The sequence below is a fragment of the Sporothrix schenckii genome, assembly GCF_000961545.1.
Source record: "Sporothrix schenckii 1099-18 chromosome Unknown Cont41, whole genome shotgun sequence".
NCBI lineage: Eukaryota > Fungi > Ascomycota > Sordariomycetes > Ophiostomatales > Ophiostomataceae > Sporothrix > Sporothrix schenckii.
The window spans coordinates 2,849,316-2,866,268 of NW_015971142.1; the positions used below are offsets into that span (position 1 = coordinate 2,849,316).

Here is a 16,953-nt window from a genome sequence, read left to right on the forward strand (position 1 = left end):
GGTAAAATCCATTTCCGACCAAATCTATCCATGCCGATTCAAAAAAAAAAAAAACAAAGATCCTACAATGAAGAATATGTGGATAAGCCAGACATTGGACAGCCCTTCTCCAATTCCGTCCGGCACGTTGGTCACTGCCAGTTGACTACTTGGGGAGCCTCGCCGCTCACACCGCCCAAACCAATGCCCATATTCAAGAACGTGTCAATGTCGCCCATGCCTTCCGTCTCCAGCACGTCCATGAGCTCCATTTGCTGCTCGTGCGAAAGACTGCCTTGCCGCTGCGGGTTCACCGGACCACCAGCACCGAACCCAAAGGCCTCATTCATGCCACCGTCCGACCCTGCACCCCCGGCACCTCCTGCTATGCCGAGGTTGCCAGCATAACCAGGCTGGCTAGTTGGCAAGCCGCCAATGCCAGTCCCTCCGGCGCCCAAGCCAGCGGGCGCGCCACCGTAGATCCCAGTCAACGGACTAAGAGGGTTGGTAACACCTCCAAAGCCGCCGAGGCCGTAGCCAGAAAAGGCTGCTGTGGGGTCCCCCATGTAGCCGCCAGCGGCCCCTGTGATGGTACTGAACGCATACGGTGAAATGAACGGAGGCTGTGCCGAGAACCAATCGCCACCCGTCGCGGATGTTTGCTCATTCCGCTCCAAGGGAGCGGGCAGTGGTAGTTGCTGCGGTGCCTGACGTGGTTGGTGCAGCATCGGCTGTTTTTGCGAAGGGGGCCGTTGCTGTTGCTGCTGTGGCTGTATGGTATATGCAGGCTGCATGGGCTGCATAGGCGGGACAGAGATGGGTTGAGGAGGCGTGCGCCTCTGGTTGAGCTGAGCTTGCTGCGTTTGAGGTGTACCGGTGGGGGTCGACTCAAACTTGATGGGAACCGGTAGTGGCACACCCTGTGAGAGACCCAGGCCCACGGGCAGAGGGCTAATGTGCCGAACTGTGGGTGTGGGTGTCGGCGACGAGGCTGCCGTTATGGTTGTTGAAGGAGACGTGGTGGTGAACTTATTCGTGCTGGGCGGCGTAATGTACGATTCAGGGGACGTGATCATAGCCGGCGACAGTGCAGGAACGATCGTTGGCTGCGGCAATTCTTCGCTTTGGAGCGAACTGTCGCTGTTGGTCAATGGGGGCGGTCCTTCAGGCGGGAAATACGAAAATCGACGGCCCATCGGTTCCGTAGATGCTGGGTTCAGGAAGATGGAACCTGAACGGAACTGAGGTTGACCGGCGCCCGGTCCTTCGTCATACGTGTAGGAGGCTTGCGGTGCTGGTTCCGTGGAATTGAAGATATATCCGAATTGCGGAGTGCTAAAAATCGGGGCCTGTTGCTGCTGAAGTTGCTCTTGCTTGACGTTTGCAGATCCATTAGGCGGCAGCGGCACAACTCCGGAAGCGATTGGCGAACTCGGGTCGACGTCTGATGACGGTGAGTGATATGATCCTTCAGGTCCACCGTATTGCGTTGTATTAAACACCGGCGGACCGTGTTGCTGTTGCTGTTGTAGTTGATGTTGCTGCTGCTGCTGCTGCTGTTCATCAGGGGTGTCGTAACTCTGGAGGCAGGCTTTGGCAAAGATCGAGTAGAGTTGAGAGGCGGCGGAGGCACCGGGCCAGCGCTCCGAGCACTGATCAACAATATCCAGTGAAGTGTTGATGAGCTCTTCGATCTCCTCGCGGGGATGCTTTCCCCTGACTTCAGGATACGACACAGACCAGAGGATGGTATTCAAAGACATGTAAATTGTGAGCAGGAAGACCCAAGTAATGTCGATGGCGGCCTTCTTGACCTGCTGGCTGCCAAGGTTTGTCACATAGGCAGATGAATCATAGCAGCGCAGGGCTGCCGCTGGCGACGGGTTTGGAACTTGGGGCGACGGACGGTACAAAGATACAATCATAGCATGATATCTCCCGGTGAACCTACGAGGTTGGTTAGGACAGGATTCAGTGCATGGTAGTAGGTTCATAGGGTAATGGCTTACCAAGGCTTGCACCAGGCAGGGTTCTCAGGTGCCGTGTCGAGCCAGTCCTTGATTTTCTTTTCCATATCGGCGAACCAAGGGTGATCCTCGCTGCGCGGTTCTGGCCGTTTCTTTTCGTAGAGCACGCGGCGGATCTCGGCCTGGCAGATGCGCATTTTGCAGAAGTGGATTGCCACGCGTTTCTTCTCTGACGGAGGACCACCCTGGATACCGTTCTCGGTGATGTACTCATCGTCCACATCGGCAAAGAAGCCGACATCAACCAGGTCGTTTCCCTTTGCGAGCCCGTTGGGACGGCCCATGGAATGCGCCAGACCGAGCTCCATTGTGGCTACGATCCAGCTTAGACGTCGGCGCATGTCAAGCTGAAGGGGACTGACTTGAAAGCCGCTGGCTATGGTTTTCTCGTCAGCAATAGCCAGCTGCTGGCAAATCCTGGTACCAAGGCCGACAATATGGTAAACGTTGGTGCGCGTCGGTGTGAGCAGGGAGTACTGTCCGATGAGGCCGAGGCATTGGAGGGTCCTGATGTCCTTTGGCCGGATGACATCTTCGAAATACTCCATGGCGGCGAGGTAGTAGCTATCGGCAAGGCCTGCATACTGGGTATCCAGCTTCTGGAGGCTGATGGCCATGACCATCCGCACGGCAAAGTTCTTGTACGGGTCGGTGCTGCCGTCGAAAACCTCATCGACATGAGTGGCGAAGACGCGTTCGTGGAGTATCGGGGTAAAGACCTGCGCTATACAGATAAGTTGGTAGATGTACGGAGATCATACTTGTGTTGTGGGAATGCGTACCTCGAGAATTGAAAACTTCCACCAGCTTGTCCACAATGGGGCGTGATGGCAGATTCTCAGCCGGGTGAGCGCTGATCATGGGGTAGCTCTTCTTGCGCAGACTCCCGGAGCTGACGCTGGAGCCAGCACGACCCTGCAACCCGGCTATGCTCTGCATGCGTGTCAACCGCTCAATACGGCGAGCGTTTAGCTCGGGGATGAGCTCCGATATGCGTTGTGACTCTGTGTACCGCTTGGCTTCTTCCATAAGAAGCCGAGTCATCGCGATGCCGCTGCTGGGGCCAAGGTAGCGGGGCGTTTCGTCGGAGTCGCTGAGGCGAACGAAGCCGCCTGGCCGGATCATGTCTTCGTTGTCCTCGGGCAGGTCTTCTTCCGTGAACTGGGCCAGCTCTGCTTCTAACTGCCGCACCTTCTCCTGCAGCTTCACGACATAAAAGCGGCTGATCTTGCGGCCCTTGGTGCTGTCGTAGTATTCGCATACTGAACCGGAGCGCTCACAGGGTAGGCATCGGGGCAGGGTAGGGTCGCATCGCGTTTTGCGCTGCGAAACTCAAGTCAGTAGATTGAACAAACTGGCGAACAATTGGTCAACATGGTGTCTCCGATGGGAGACACATACCTGCCGACAACGACAGCATGCCGTCAGGGTATGGGCAACACGACTCGGAGCGTCATGGTCGCTATCGCGACTCTGTGGCGGCGGTTGAGTCCTGGAGGGTTGTTGGTAATACTTCGGCTGGGGCGGCGGTTGACGGATCGGGCCTGGGACGAAGCCCTGGCGAAAGATATCGGACGCATTCATCGTCGGCCCGTGTTGGTCGAGCCTCCGTAGACTGCAAACGTAGGCTGCTTGCTTCGTCTGTCGGGGAAGTTGCTGGGGAGTTTCGCCGGGTTTCTGCAAGGCAACAGGTTGCTGCAGTTGCGCCTGTGTTTCGGTGGAACACAGCAAGAGCACGCCGCTGACTGTCTCGGCGGCGCAGCTTCTCTCTCCCCCAATCGCGTCGCCGACAGGGCAGACAGCAGGAGGGTACAAACGGTGCAGATGTCTCACTCAGTTCACGACGAGGCGGGTGAGGAGAAAAGATTCTGCGGCGCACAACACTGAGCGTTGGCGTGTAACTGTACACACACTCTCTCCGGATGGGATGTTAGGAGTCTGTGTTTGGGTGGTTCGCGACGGGGCAGTAGAGTCGTCACGATCGCGTCACGAACTGATACGCTGATACGGTGTCGTCGAACAAGGCTTGGGTCAACGGATCGCCGCAATTCGAACGAAAGTCGCCGTTGGTGATTCCTGCTGGTACACGGCGCCTTCGGGGAGAGTCGGGTATGCGAAAAGCATTCAGCAGTCGGTGTGCTGTTGTAGAAAATGTTTATCTGGCCGCTGCGCAACTTTTGAGGTTGAAAGTGTGCATTGGAGCCTCGACGCTCGGCGGTTGTTGTATCGCGTCACCTGGATGGTCGAATGAAATCACATTTCGTCGTACTCGGACAAGCCACGGGCGTGCCTACTTGCGACACATGGGCAGCAAGGCTACTTCCCGTTTTTCCTTGCTAAACCCATTCAGAGGCGTGCTTGCCGCTAATTTACCCACTAGGGATCTCGGGGAAGGAGCGACAAACGACTCTGGTGGAGCCAGGGAGCGCAACTACAAAGACTCTGAAAACTCCGTAGGAAGGCGGAAATGAGGGGTATAGCGTGCCGTCTTGTGGGCAGCCTGGTAGCCTAGACTTCGCATATTATTGACCTGCAGTCGCATTTTAGGCGTAAGAAAGGGCCACGACGAAGAGGTTGTAGCAGCGACAAACGAGTATTCGCCAACCGCACAAGGCAACTGCCACAGCGAACACCAACGGCGCGCAGAAGAAAGTACGACCGGCCCAAAAGGCACTTCTCACTACCGAGGAAGGTGGGGGTTGCAGTACTCCGACTTTGGGCCAGGCCAAGAGGGTCGGTGACAGTCGAATTGGGAAGGCATGGTGCGCATCCCTTGCCGCAAAACCCACAATAGGCAGTCACACTGCAGTTTTCCAGGGTTCAAACAAAGGCAGGAAGGGGAGAGCTACCGCAAGTGCTGGGCCGGACCAAAGCTGGCCAGTGAGGCAGTAAGAAAGAGGGGATCAATGTTGGCAAGAGTGACCAATCAAGCTGTGCGAATAGCCTTTCTGTTTGGTAGCTCTTCCGCTAAGGCGCCCTGTGGCAAAGGCATTTCATGGGCATGGTGCAAAAGTCGCTGGTCGGCAGAGAAGTCGCCGGCTAGTGGGCATTCATTCTGTATTCTGTAGGTGATGGTACTTTCGTAACCGACCGATCGAATAGTGGGCCTCGCGAGCTCGCCTGCCAGACAATGCGCACAGCGCCATATGTTTGCCCCGCGTTCGCAAGGTCGATCGTAGTTTCCAAATTCGCCAACAACGATTGAACACAGACAGCATGCAATAGGAAAGCTTGCGCCGACACCCAGCACCGAGAGAGAGCTCCTTCCATTCACATTTTCCTGAGTATCAGAACCACAGCTTCGAGAAACGCGTCTCGCTCTTGCTTTCCAAGCTGGACCCGTCTGCACCTGCCTCCCGCGCCTGCCCATACGCCCGTCGCTAGACATCCAGAACCCAGAGCTACATATCTCGTGATTCACACCAACGGAGACGACGTCAACGAAGATATTGTCCACTACCTCCTCCCCGTCGCCGAATATCACTTCCGCCCTGTTTCACTGCGCTCATACAAATTGCTTGCTCTGGGCAGCTTACGACCTTCAGCGCTGTCGCAACCAGAACGCAGAACTCTTCCAGTTGGACGTTCTGTTGGACAAGGCTCGCACAGTCTCCGTGGCTGTCTTGTGCTGTTCTTGAATATACTACACGTTGCCGGCTAGGACACTATCGAAGGGCCCTTCTCGCCCTTGCTGTGCTGGCCGAGCAGCACCGGCTGCCTACGCTTCGATCGCCTCTCTTATCGCGCCTCCCCAGCATCTCGCCTCACGATGCCGCGGTCCAGCTTCTCAGACAATCCCTTGCTGCGTGTTTCCAGGCCTGTTTCTGCCTGTTCGCGTTGTCAGTATAGTTCCACACCCGTGCCAGCGCGGCGATGAGACAAACTTACAGACTGGACTTCCTCCGTACCACCCGTCTGCGATGCCTGTTCTGTTGCTAACGCTCCTTCTCGTTTGTCTAGGCCGAGCTGCAAAAGTCAAGGTAACTTAGCTTGCCACCCACGTCACGTCTTGATAGTCCCGCCAGCTGACATGTGCTAGTGTGATGGGAAACTCCCGGCGTGTACGGCCTGCGAAAAGGCCGGCCGTGAGAGCGAGTGTTCGGCGGCCAATGATCAATTCGCTCGCGGCAAGGAGAGGAGCTACGTTGCGGCCCTTGAACTTCGCGTTGAGAAACTAGAGCGGCGCCTGAACTACGCCCAATCGCGCAAGGCATCCGTAGCCTTTCACACGGATGGCGGAACGAATTTCCCAGGGCCCCCTGGTGCTGAACGAAAGGACTCGCTGGCCGTCATCCGTGCGGCAATACATCGCAAGGCAGCTCGTAAGAGGGAAAACTCTGACGTTAACTCCCTTGTGTCGGATTTCGGCTTCCTGTAGGTTGGATACGCTTTGCGAACAAGTCGTGTCTACGGCCCCTTCGCATTCACATTCGCTAACAATACATAGGTCGGTAAACGCGACAACCCGGGATTTCGAGCCATCGGTTAATAATATGACCTTTGCGCGCCTCGTGCTCGCCGCTGCCGGAAACGACCCACTACCCGAGCCGACCAAGGCATCTGCGAAGCTCCCCTCTCGACAAGCCTATCATGGCATTGTCCAGTACTACATTGCCCACGTCCATTCCCTCTTTCCGTTCTTTCCCGAGACGTCGCTGTTTGCTCTCCTCGAGGAGCTGCATATCCAGCAGCAGCCGACCCAGCCGAACATGCCGCCACCACGCTCGAACCTACGGAGCTCTGACTACTGGATGCTATACATGGTGCTTGCCATTGGCTCGTCGGCCCAGAGCCGGAGTCGGCAGGACTCATATTTCAACAGTGGTGTCGAGTATGCCTCACGGGCCATGCCGTACGCTGATCGCGCCCTAGCACCCGGACATGTGACGCAGATCCAGTCGCTGTTGCTTTTGACGCTGTATTCGATGCTCGACCCGGCGCATTTCGACAGCTGGCACTTGATAGGTTTCACGTGCCGTGCGATCGTTGATCTCGGTTTCCACCAAGATCCGCCGCAGTCACAGAGCATGGATGCAGCAGCCCTTGATGCGCGGAGAAGGACATTTTATTGTGCATACGCACTCGATCGGTGAGTAGAATGCAGCCGGCATCGTATCCAACCAAGCAAAATTGTGGTGTATAAACCGTCTGACACTCTGACTGCCTCCCAGAGCCATCAGCATGGTCCATGCTCGAGCGTTCTCGTTCACCGACGACGCCATCAACGTCGCATTCCCGACAATGATTGGCGTCGTACAAACCCTTCCACAGCAATCGACGCTGCAAAACATGCAAGCTCTCCAACCTCCACGTTCGCCTGCGTCCGGCCAGCCGCCAATATCACCATCGACGGTGCCAGCAGCCAACCCGGCGTTGCTCTTGTTCCAGCTGCGTCGCGCCCAGTCACATTGGTACCAGACCCTCTACCAATCGGATCCATCTGACCCGCTACCCGACCCTGCAGCGTATGTCTGGCGCATGTGTGCCGACATGCGCGAGTGGCATGACGCGCTGCCTGCCACGCTTCCGGGACCCATCCGCGAGATGTTCGATCTAGAGCTGCAGTATAGCTACGTGTACTGCATTGCGCCGAGCGCACGGGCGCCTCTGGTGACTGCGTACGGCCGCATGTTGATCTTTGAGCATGTCATCGCATACGTGGACCGCATGATGGCACTCGCCCGAGGAGGACTGAACCCTGTGTGGCACACGTATCATGATTCACTGCGTTTGTTCTTCATGGGGAGTCAGTTTGTGGCTGTGCTCCGGGACACGGCGACTGCAGATGCCATCCTTGCTGGTGGCGGCTCAATTCCTGTGCCGCTGGCAATGCCAGGCGAGGCACCTCCACCGCCGATGCCAGTGCGGAGGGCAGGCTCGCCGAGCACAAATGTACCAAATAACAACGGCAGTAACGCCGCCAGCAATGCCAACAACGGCAACAACGAACTGCCGCCGTCGCTAGCTTCTGCCCACACGAATAATGGCACCAACGTGGACAGATCGGTTGCTTGCCTGGAGCGGGTCAGCTGGACACTGAGCGCCTACGGTGCCCGGTGGCAGGATGCCGAGCAGCTTGCCACGGGGTTCAAAACGATCAGTCGACCCGTGCTGGAGTCGCTCTGGGCGCGCCAAGCGACCCAGAACAAGCAACCACCTAAAAGCGCCGCACCCCCGGTTCCGACGCTGGTGTCTCATCAGCAGCAGCAGCGACAACCTCCACTCCCGCAATACCAGCAACAGGCGTACCAGCCTCAACTACCACAGCAGCTGCCACAACAACTGCCACAACAACTACCACAACAACTTGCACAGCAACTTGCACAGCAATTCTCGCAGCAGCTGCCACAGCAGCAACAAAACTACTACCAAGTCCCGCAGCAGCAACAGTACCAGCAGCTCCCGCCACAGCATCAACAACAGCAGCAAACCCCTCCGCCACACATGCAGTACCAACCCCAACAGCTCAGGCAACCGGCAGGACCGGTGCCAGTCCACTATCTTAATAACATGCAACACCCACCACCACCCCCTGGAGGAACAAGATAGAAAATGGTTTGCAGGATCATCCAGATGCCCACACTCGTGGGTATCTAGGGTACATGTGATTTCGGTAGGATTTTGGACGGATTCAGTTTAATGGCCTCTTTATTGTATTCTTTTATCCCCCACGAATGCTGTAAAGGCGTTCACGTGTTCAGAACCGAACCTTCCTATCTTCATGCAGTTGATGACGGCAAGATAATGAAGGTGGTATAAAAAAGGCAGGGTTACCACACTATGGGTGGGAGTTAGCGTTGGCGCTTTGGCGTACCGATTGACATCTGGAAAAGGGCACTAGGGGATGGTTGCTGTTGGTTGCTATTCATGAATACGTCTTCAATTCAGAGGTCGTGCATCCCGTTCTATCGACTTTCCTTGCCTTTAACTCCATGTTTTCATGTCTTCTTGGATCCCACAAGGTGTACCCGTTCATAGATTTACGATAAAAAAACATTCAAAAAGGATGAAGTCAGTAATCGAACCAGGTAGTCTCGTTGCGCCGTTAAAACAAAACAAATCAAAATCAGAAGCTGGCAGATGGCAGATGGCGCCACCGCCGGATCAGTCATCGTCGAGATAGTTGGCCAGCTGCTGGCCCTTGGCGCCAATGTATCTCATAAGGAAATCGACCCAGACCACGTCGTCTGAGGTCTCGCCCGGCCGGTCCGGGTGCGGGCTCGGCGGGCACGGCTTGATGGGGACCGTACGGACCAGAACATGGCGCAGGGAGGTCAGGGGCAGCATCATGGACAGCGGACCGACGTCGCCCATCTCGTCCCGCAAGAAGTACTCAATGGACTGGCAGATGTTGTTGCAGACGGTGCGGGTGATGCCAATGGCGTGATGGGCGGCAGCTTGCATGGCAGGGATGGACGGCGGGAATTCGCCGAGGGACGGCGACGAGTCGCCGTCGGCAGTGGGCACGTCCTGGCCGGAACCCGGCGGCATGGATTGTGACGGGGTGGCCGGCGAGGCGACGGGCTCTGGGGACCAGTTGGTAGCGGACAAGTCGCCGGCTGCCGTCAACGGATCGTCGGTGGGTTCCGGGACCCGAGGAGGGCCGGGCGCGTAGTCGGGCGACGATTGCAGCGCAATGATGCGGTTGTACAAAAAGTGTATCTGGTAGTTGACGACCATGGCGATGACCCAAAAAAGGACGACAGACTGGCCGATAGAAAAGGCTGGGAAGTGGAAGGCAACGGCAAAGGGCCGGCCGCGACCGTTGGTGTCGAACACGGGACACGCGATGGTGGACAGTTCCGGCCAGTACAGGGGGCCGGCGACAATGGCCTGCAGGTCCTTGTGCCAGCGCAGCAGGCAGCGGTAGATGGCGTCGTACTGGACAATGAGGTCCCAGTAGCCGCGAACGAGGGCCTCGTGGCCAATGGTCTTGTGCGCGGCGGCTTCGGCCAGCTTGTCCGTCTGCTCCAAGAGCACGGGGATGCAGTACATCTGGTCCATGAACTTGTCCTGCGGGTCTTTGGCCGACGTCTGCCACGGCCGGTTGGTCCAGGCGGGCTCGCACAAAAAGTTGGCCTTGCGCATCAGCAGCGCATAGATGAACTGCTGCACGCGCATAAAGACAAACAGCGAGTGGCCGAGCGGCGTGATGTGGGCATCGGGCCCGCGCATCTTGAGCAGCGCCAGGCCGCCCGTGTGGTGGGAGTAGTAGCCGTTGATGTGGCGTGACGGGCACTCGGCGACTTCGTACATGGAAAAGGCCATGCAGGCGGCCAGGGTCTGGTCGGCCAGCTGTGTGGCCGGGTCGTGGATGGCGTCTTGCAGCTGGCGCAGGCCCTTTGTGTAGAGGCGCAGACTGTGCTGGACGAGAGCCATGTTGCCGCTGCGGCGGCCGACGCGGGCCATGCACAAGGCGGTCATGGCGGACTCGAGGGCCGGGGCGCCGTCGAGCGACGTGTCTTGGAGGTTCAGCAGCCAGTTGCGTGAGCGCATGGACTTTGTTGTCGTCTTGCAGCCGCTGAAGATTTCCTTGGGAAGGTGGAAGCTGAGGAACATGGGGAAGAGCTGCTCGCGCCAGACGGCTTCAGAGCCGAAGTGATGGACGAATGGTGAGCCGACGGGCCAGATATCCGTGCCTGCGATGCTGATGTCGCGCGATCCCGCGGCTGCAGCGGATGCCGACAGCGTCATGGGTGAGGCAAAGTCGAGCAAGGCAACGTTGGCGCTCGACTCCAGGATGGAGATGACGCGGCTCAGGGTCTCGACGGTCATCGGTCCGCGTCGTGTGGCGATGATGTGCTGCAGTTGTTGCGCATTGGTGCTGTTGGTGTTGGGATGGTGTTTGTGCCCGCCATCGTCGGCTCCCGTCTCGTCGTCCTCCGTGTCGTGGTAGATGTACTGCTTCCAGTACTGCTTGATGTCGGCCGGCGCCACAGTGGTGGAGAGGTCGACGGCATCAATGGCTCGCGGCGTTCCACTGCTTGACCGGCTCGGAGCAAGAGACGAGGAATCTGTCAGCTCGGTGATGGCAGCCTCTGCCAGGGTGGGTGTTGGTTCATGGGCTCGTCTTGGCTTCGGGTCCTTTGCGAGCGCCTTGGGGGTTTTGCGCACACGCTTCCGCCAGCGGCCCTGTGTCATGATGGTGCCACCTTCTGGGTCTTCGACAGCGTCTGGTCCGAGGGCCACGTTGGACGACATGACAAAGGCCACTGGCCGCTTGTAGCCCGTGCATAGTCGGTTGGATTTGCGGCAGTTGCCGCACGCTGGCTGGCCACCATCACACTGAAAAAAAAACAGACGTTAGTATCGGTTGAAAGTATGTGCAAACAAAATCAGGTGTGTGTGAATGTGATGGGAAGAGGGAATGATCAGGAGACATATAGGAGACCGCAAGACAAGAAACGCACCTTCACTTTCCGCTGTATGCAGGTATTGCAACCCTTGGAGCGGCCTGGAACGCCAACCATATTGGCACTGCAGGTGCAAGAACAGGGATTAACTTTCGTGATTGCCAAGGCCAAGGCGTGGAGAAAAGGGGACCGAAGAACAATAGCGAAATACGAAAGAGCCGGGTCGAGTAATGGGGACTGGCTGTAGGAACTGCAGCCTGCACGTCTTTAAGCGTGAGCACAGAAACGGTTGTATTGCGCGAGGTTGAGAGGGGAGTCGGCAGCTGTCGTGCCGGTGCCCTGTTGCAGAAGCAGAAGAAAGGGACAAACGAATAAAAGAAGATCTAGTCGAAGAGATGATGGGATTCGACGGTGCAATGGATCGGTGATCAGGTGGGAGTTGGCAGGGTGGTAAGTAAGAGTTACAGCATCACCTCTCCGATGTCGTCAATGGTCAATGGGTATCGAAGGGGGCCGCTATTGTGCTCGAGCCAGCTTGACAGCAGTGGGAAGTCGTGATATATGAAAAGCTCAAAGTCGCGATGGTCTTGAGAGTTCCTCTCCACGTCGGTGAATACTTCCACGGCTGGAAAAGGATGCTGCAGTATGTCCCAATATACGTAAGGAGCCGCGGGGAATGTCGAAATGTTTCTGCCTGGAGGCGAATGGCTCGCTCTCGCACAACGGTCGGCACACGGACATTGCCGTTCTCGCCAGTGACGTGGTGACAGTGAAAGAAAGGCTCGACGTCGTGAAAGCGATTGCGAAGCATCGCAGGCTCCGCCACTTCCGGCAAGTGCGAGCGACGTCACCCACGTCGGCCGGAAATGCAGGTGGGTCCTCTACAGCGCACAACGGCGTCCTTTTAGCGTGGGCCGTTGCTGCAGGATGGCCCTACGAAAGCACTAAGCCCAATGGGGACCGATTGAGCGAATGCGACGCCAGACAAGCTTTCCGAAATAGTGGGGCGTCGCAGGAATGTCCGTTGAGCACTACCTGCCCCGTACGGAAATCTTACAGTGAAACTGCAGTGGCAGTATTGACTGCACAACAGTCGACGATGCATCCACCACACCTGTCAGCCTGGCGATTTGCCTTATGGGCCACACACTCCGGCAGTCACTCCGATCGTCTGAAGCGCCAACGCTGTTCCTGGCGCCAAAGGCCCGTCCAGTTTATTCTCCGTTGACCTTACTGACAGGGCTAGGGTGCCTCCCAACGATCTGAGACATACGCAGCATCGGCCAGTTGACTCTTTTCGATGAGCGTGACGGACATGACCGTCGTTCTCGTTTTCTATCCAATCCAAGTGGTGTTTTTCTCCGTGTTCCCTCTTCTATCTTACGTCCGTTTATTTATTTATTTTTCATTTTTATTCTTCCTCTTTGACCTGACTCAACGCCCGGCTGATGTTATCTCGTATGTTGTGACACACCTAAAACCAAGAGAGGCCGCCAGTCCAATCTTACAGCCGGTTTCGTGTCTATATACGAAGAACCAAACCTGACCGTACAATGTCCGAAGCTCGCCGCCAAAGCTGGGGACGAACGAGCCTGGCCGTCGTACCGCCGACAATTTGACATCAGAACCAACATCGGCAAGTCGAGGCCAGCAATGCCGTTTGGCTACCACTTTGTTAGTCCGTTCGATTCATTTCTCACTCTGCAATCTCGACTTACCGCAACGCGTTCGTTCCTGAAGCGCGTCTGACAACTCGTGCTGCTCGGCGCCGTACGGCAACCAAGTGTCCTCTGTGGCCTGCCAATAATTTCGCGGCCGACCGTGTCGTCAATAGCCGGACACGTGCGTGTGACAGCCGGGTAGTTGTCGCATAGCAGCAGGCCTGGCCGCTCCCTTCCGACACGGCAGAGCATCTTGTCGACCGTTAACTAAAGTGCTAGGCACTGCGTTTGACCTCGGTCGTCGACGAAGGGTTGTCTCGTTATCAAAGGCAGCCAGCTCCGTGTTGATGGCCACAGTCTGCTGCGCGCGTGTCGGCCCCCGACACAGAACATCGGGGGCGAGCACAAACCGTAGGAGCAGTTGATGCCCCGGTCAAGCATTTCCTCTTGTCGGTCGTCGTGAACAATGCCGAGAAGAATGTCTTGGAACGGTTCGTTGGCGATGGTTAGCATCGGGTGTCCTGCTGTGTCGATTTCTTCTTCTTTTACAGGTCTCGTGCTTGCCGGTGCGGCGTGCTGCAATGGCACTGGTAATATCCAATATTGAAAACAATAAACTGAAATATTTCACGAGTTTACATACACTGTTGGTGTTTCGGAAAAGGAGTAAAATTACCAGTCAATAAAATTAATAAAGCGAATTACTTCACTGAGGGTATTTTTCGCCCCATCGGTCAGAATTTACTTACAACAAGAACATCCGTCACACAACTTCTGATATTCCTTAACAGGGAAGCAGTTTATCTTCAGTTTCAGTACATTAACATAGCTAAAAAATTGCTCGCTCCCTATTGTTCGCTCCCCAGATATCTTGAATCTGACATTATCAGCTTTCTCGGCCAACCTCCACATGTGAGCAAATACAACAAAATGGCTGCACCCCAAGAGCAGTTTGCTTTCCCCTTTGTGGACAACTACAATGTGCCGGGCTCGGCATTTGAACAGACCGGATTCGACAAGCTGCCAAAGCCAGACGATGTGCGCCTCGGTCTCTTGCAATACAGAGAACGACGTGCGGATGCATGGCAACTCTCGAATGGTTTCCTGCGCCCGTCTGTGATGATGTACCGGGAGCTGGGTTTGGCCGTCAAGTTTGGCCACCATGTCTCCGTCTCGGAGGCACACGCCCTGCTGTTTGTACGCAAGCATTGTCCAGAAGTGCCTATGCCCGAAGTGTACGCGTGGCGCCGCAACCGCCGGCAGACATTCATCTACATGCAATACATTGAGGGCCAAAAGGTGCAATTCGAGGACCTCGACGACGACCAGCTGCGGTCGTTTGCAAGGGCCCTGGAGCGAGTCCCCCAGTCTCTGGTCTCGCCCATTCCGTTTATTGGTTGGTACCTCATGTTTACCTCCCCCATCATGTACGGAGACGCCTTGTCGCTTTCAATAACTAACAAGCTAGGCCATGTCAACGGCCGACCGCTCCGGAACTGGGAGTTTATCAACAGCGCAACGCCACATGCTGGACCCTTTCCCAGCCTGGCTGCCTTCCACGACTGGCTGACGACGGACTTTGGCAAATCGCCATCGATGAGCCGCGGTCTTTGTGCGCCGACCGCCAGGTACGATGCCGATACAGCGCGACGACACATACGGACCGCCGAGAACCGCGCCAAACTCACCAACAAAGTCCCCATCGTGCTGACCCACGGACGCCTGGGGGCGGCGAACGTTCTGGTGCGGTACCCGGCACACGACGGCGGCAGCTCGAGCGGACCGACTCCTCCGCGGATTGTCGCTGTCTTGGATTGGAGTACGGCCGGCTGGATGCCTGCGCACTGGGAGCACTGCGGCGAGATGTGCAACGACGACAAAGCGTGCATTCTCCACGAGCAGTTCGTCAACGGCCCAACCAAGAATGGTAATGGTGAGACAGCCAAGGTGGACGGGGCAGTGCTGGACCACGTAAACAGCGTCGTTCATTTCACGCTCAGCGCCTCTCACTGAGAATATTGGAGACATAAGCGTTACAGTGCCTGTTGAATACAATTTGGACAGAGTAGATTTAGATGAAGAGGGACATCACTGATGTTTCTAGGAGGCAGATCATGAAGAGGTGATAAGACAGACCCCCAAATCAATCCCGAATGCACAAATGACCTGAATGTAGAGAATTATGGTATTTTGAGACAGCCACTCCCGAACAATGCTCCACCAACGCCAACATGAACAGGTACCGTGGGGGTCAGCCGTGTCTGATCTACTATCTGATAGCAGTATGAGAGAGATATGAACGTACTATGTGATCGCGGTATCGTAGGAGCATTCACATGGGAACCAATTTGTATTTCTGACCTCGCCAACTGATGTACTGTGCCTCCATAACACTATCCATCTCATGTCGGTTGTAATATCGGATCCATCTCAGCGCCTTCTCACCCTCACATTATAGCCCTTTCTCCTCTGTGTTGCTTGCCCATCACTGTTTGTGGAAACTACTTGAGCCGGCCAACAAAAGGCTTTCCAAACATAAATTGAGGCCGCATCCCTATCCCAAACTATTTCAATGTCAAGAAGAATACGAATCTATAGCAACAGACCCTGAGCCTAACCTAAAGTCCAGTCACTGGCTTACGTAGCTTCTGCAAAGACCCAAATACAACCTTGTAAGCAACGGCGTTTCCCAAAACGCCCGACGATGACGAACATCACAGTGTCCGGGACCGACCGCACGGCTCCTATCAACCCACTTCACCCGTCTGTCGAGAGCTTTCTCGACGACAAGGTCAAGGAAATCTACAACAACTACCAGGGTAAGACATTGACGCAGAGCATGCAAGAGGCATCTCGTCTCCGACCCATTGCTAACAGCACAGCCAATCGTCTTCGCGCCGACCAAGTCTCCTATGACGAGTTCAACGCGGACCGCCAGCGCTACATCTTCCCCCGGGAGAAGGTGGCCGCCCCCTTCTGTCCCGTCGGGCTTGTCACGACGCACCACGTCCCCGTCACCGAGCCGGCGGGCAGCATCCACGTCCATGTCTACCGCCCCGAGGGGTTTGACGAGGCCGACGGCAAGAGGATCCCCCTCTACGTCAATTTCCACGGCGGCGGCTTTGTGCTCGGGGGCCTCGACGACGACGACTCCCTGCTTCGACAGATCTGCAAGCGCACGCCTTGTTTGGTGGCCAACGTAGCCTACCGGCTGGCACCCGAGTTCCCCCATCCGGTCCCCGCGACGGACAGCTGGGCCGCCCTCAAGTGGCTCGTGGACCACAGCGACGAGCTTGGCATCGACAAGGACTTCATTGCTGTGGGCGGCCTGTCGGCCGGGGCCTGTCTGGCCGCTGTGCTGGCGCAGATGGCCGCCGTGGACCCGACGATGCCACGTCTCACGCTGCAGGTGCTCATTGTGCCCGTCACGGACGCGCGCTACGTCCCCCTCGTGGTGCCCAAGGATGACACCGAGTTGTCGACGCTGCGCGCGCCCTACGACAGCTACTATGAATTTGCCTTTGCGCCCATGCTGCCGCTCGCGCGCATGGCCTGGTTCTACCGGCTCTGGCTCGGCGAGGACCCGGACACGCACGCGAAAAACGCTGCTGACGTGCGGGCTTCGCCCATTGTGGCGCCCGACAATGTCCTGCGTATGGTGTGCGCGGCGTCGATCCACGTTGCCGAGATTGACCCGCTCGCCAGCGAGGCATCAGCCTACCATCATCGCCTGCTGGACGTAGGCCGCTGGAGTGAGCTCATTTCATACAAGGGTATGGTACACCCCTTTGCGCAGTGGGACGGCGCGCTTCCGCAGTCCCAGGAGCTGCTCGCCAACGTTGTCCAGGCACTGAAGAGTGGTTTTGTTTGGGGCTACCCTATTTGCAATCCGGAAGAATGAACGGGATTAACAAGACTGCCGTCACACGGATG

At 56.6% G+C, this 16,953-nt stretch overlaps 6 protein-coding genes across 6 annotated transcripts; 3 read left to right on the forward strand and 3 right to left on the reverse strand.

The window, feature by feature from the left end:
- Positions 1–131: 131 nt before the first annotated feature.
- Positions 132–1,904, reverse strand: SPSK_07318 (uncharacterized protein; the record flags this gene model as incomplete). The annotated part of the gene is made up of 1 exon (XM_016733982.1): positions 132–1,904. The coding sequence occupies one exon, from the start codon at positions 1,902–1,904 to the stop codon at positions 132–134; it is 1,773 nt and encodes a 590-aa protein (XP_016591263.1).
- Positions 1,905–1,984: 80 nt separating this feature from the next.
- SPSK_07411 (uncharacterized protein) lies at positions 1,985–3,590 on the reverse strand (the record flags this gene model as incomplete). The annotated part of the gene is made up of 3 exons (XM_016734074.1): positions 1,985–2,730; positions 2,789–3,329; positions 3,408–3,590. The coding sequence occupies 3 exons, from the start codon at positions 3,588–3,590 to the stop codon at positions 1,985–1,987; spliced, it is 1,470 nt and encodes a 489-aa protein (XP_016591264.1).
- Positions 3,591–5,775: 2,185 nt separating this feature from the next.
- SPSK_10755 (uncharacterized protein) lies at positions 5,776–8,555 on the forward strand (the record flags this gene model as incomplete). Its single annotated transcript, XM_016737044.1, has 5 exons — positions 5,776–5,845; positions 5,967–5,986; positions 6,046–6,380; positions 6,454–7,095; positions 7,178–8,555. The coding sequence occupies 5 exons, from the start codon at positions 5,776–5,778 to the stop codon at positions 8,553–8,555; spliced, it is 2,445 nt and encodes an 814-aa protein (XP_016591265.1).
- Positions 8,556–9,110: 555 nt separating this feature from the next.
- On the reverse strand, positions 9,111–11,476 carry SPSK_07099 (uncharacterized protein; the record flags this gene model as incomplete). The annotated part of the gene is made up of 2 exons (XM_016733767.1): positions 9,111–11,291; positions 11,417–11,476. 2 exons carry the CDS (start codon positions 11,474–11,476, stop codon positions 9,111–9,113), a joined length of 2,241 nt encoding a protein of 746 aa, XP_016591266.1.
- Positions 11,477–13,950: 2,474 nt separating this feature from the next.
- Positions 13,951–15,033, forward strand: SPSK_07709 (uncharacterized protein; the record flags this gene model as incomplete). Its single annotated transcript, XM_016734366.1, has 1 exon — positions 13,951–15,033. The coding sequence occupies one exon, from the start codon at positions 13,951–13,953 to the stop codon at positions 15,031–15,033; it is 1,083 nt and encodes a 360-aa protein (XP_016591267.1).
- Positions 15,034–15,724: 691 nt separating this feature from the next.
- Positions 15,725–16,921, forward strand: SPSK_07644 (uncharacterized protein; the record flags this gene model as incomplete). Its single annotated transcript, XM_016734303.1, has 1 exon — positions 15,725–16,921. One exon carries the CDS (start codon positions 15,725–15,727, stop codon positions 16,919–16,921), a length of 1,197 nt encoding a protein of 398 aa, XP_016591268.1.
- Positions 16,922–16,953: the final 32 nt, after the last annotated feature.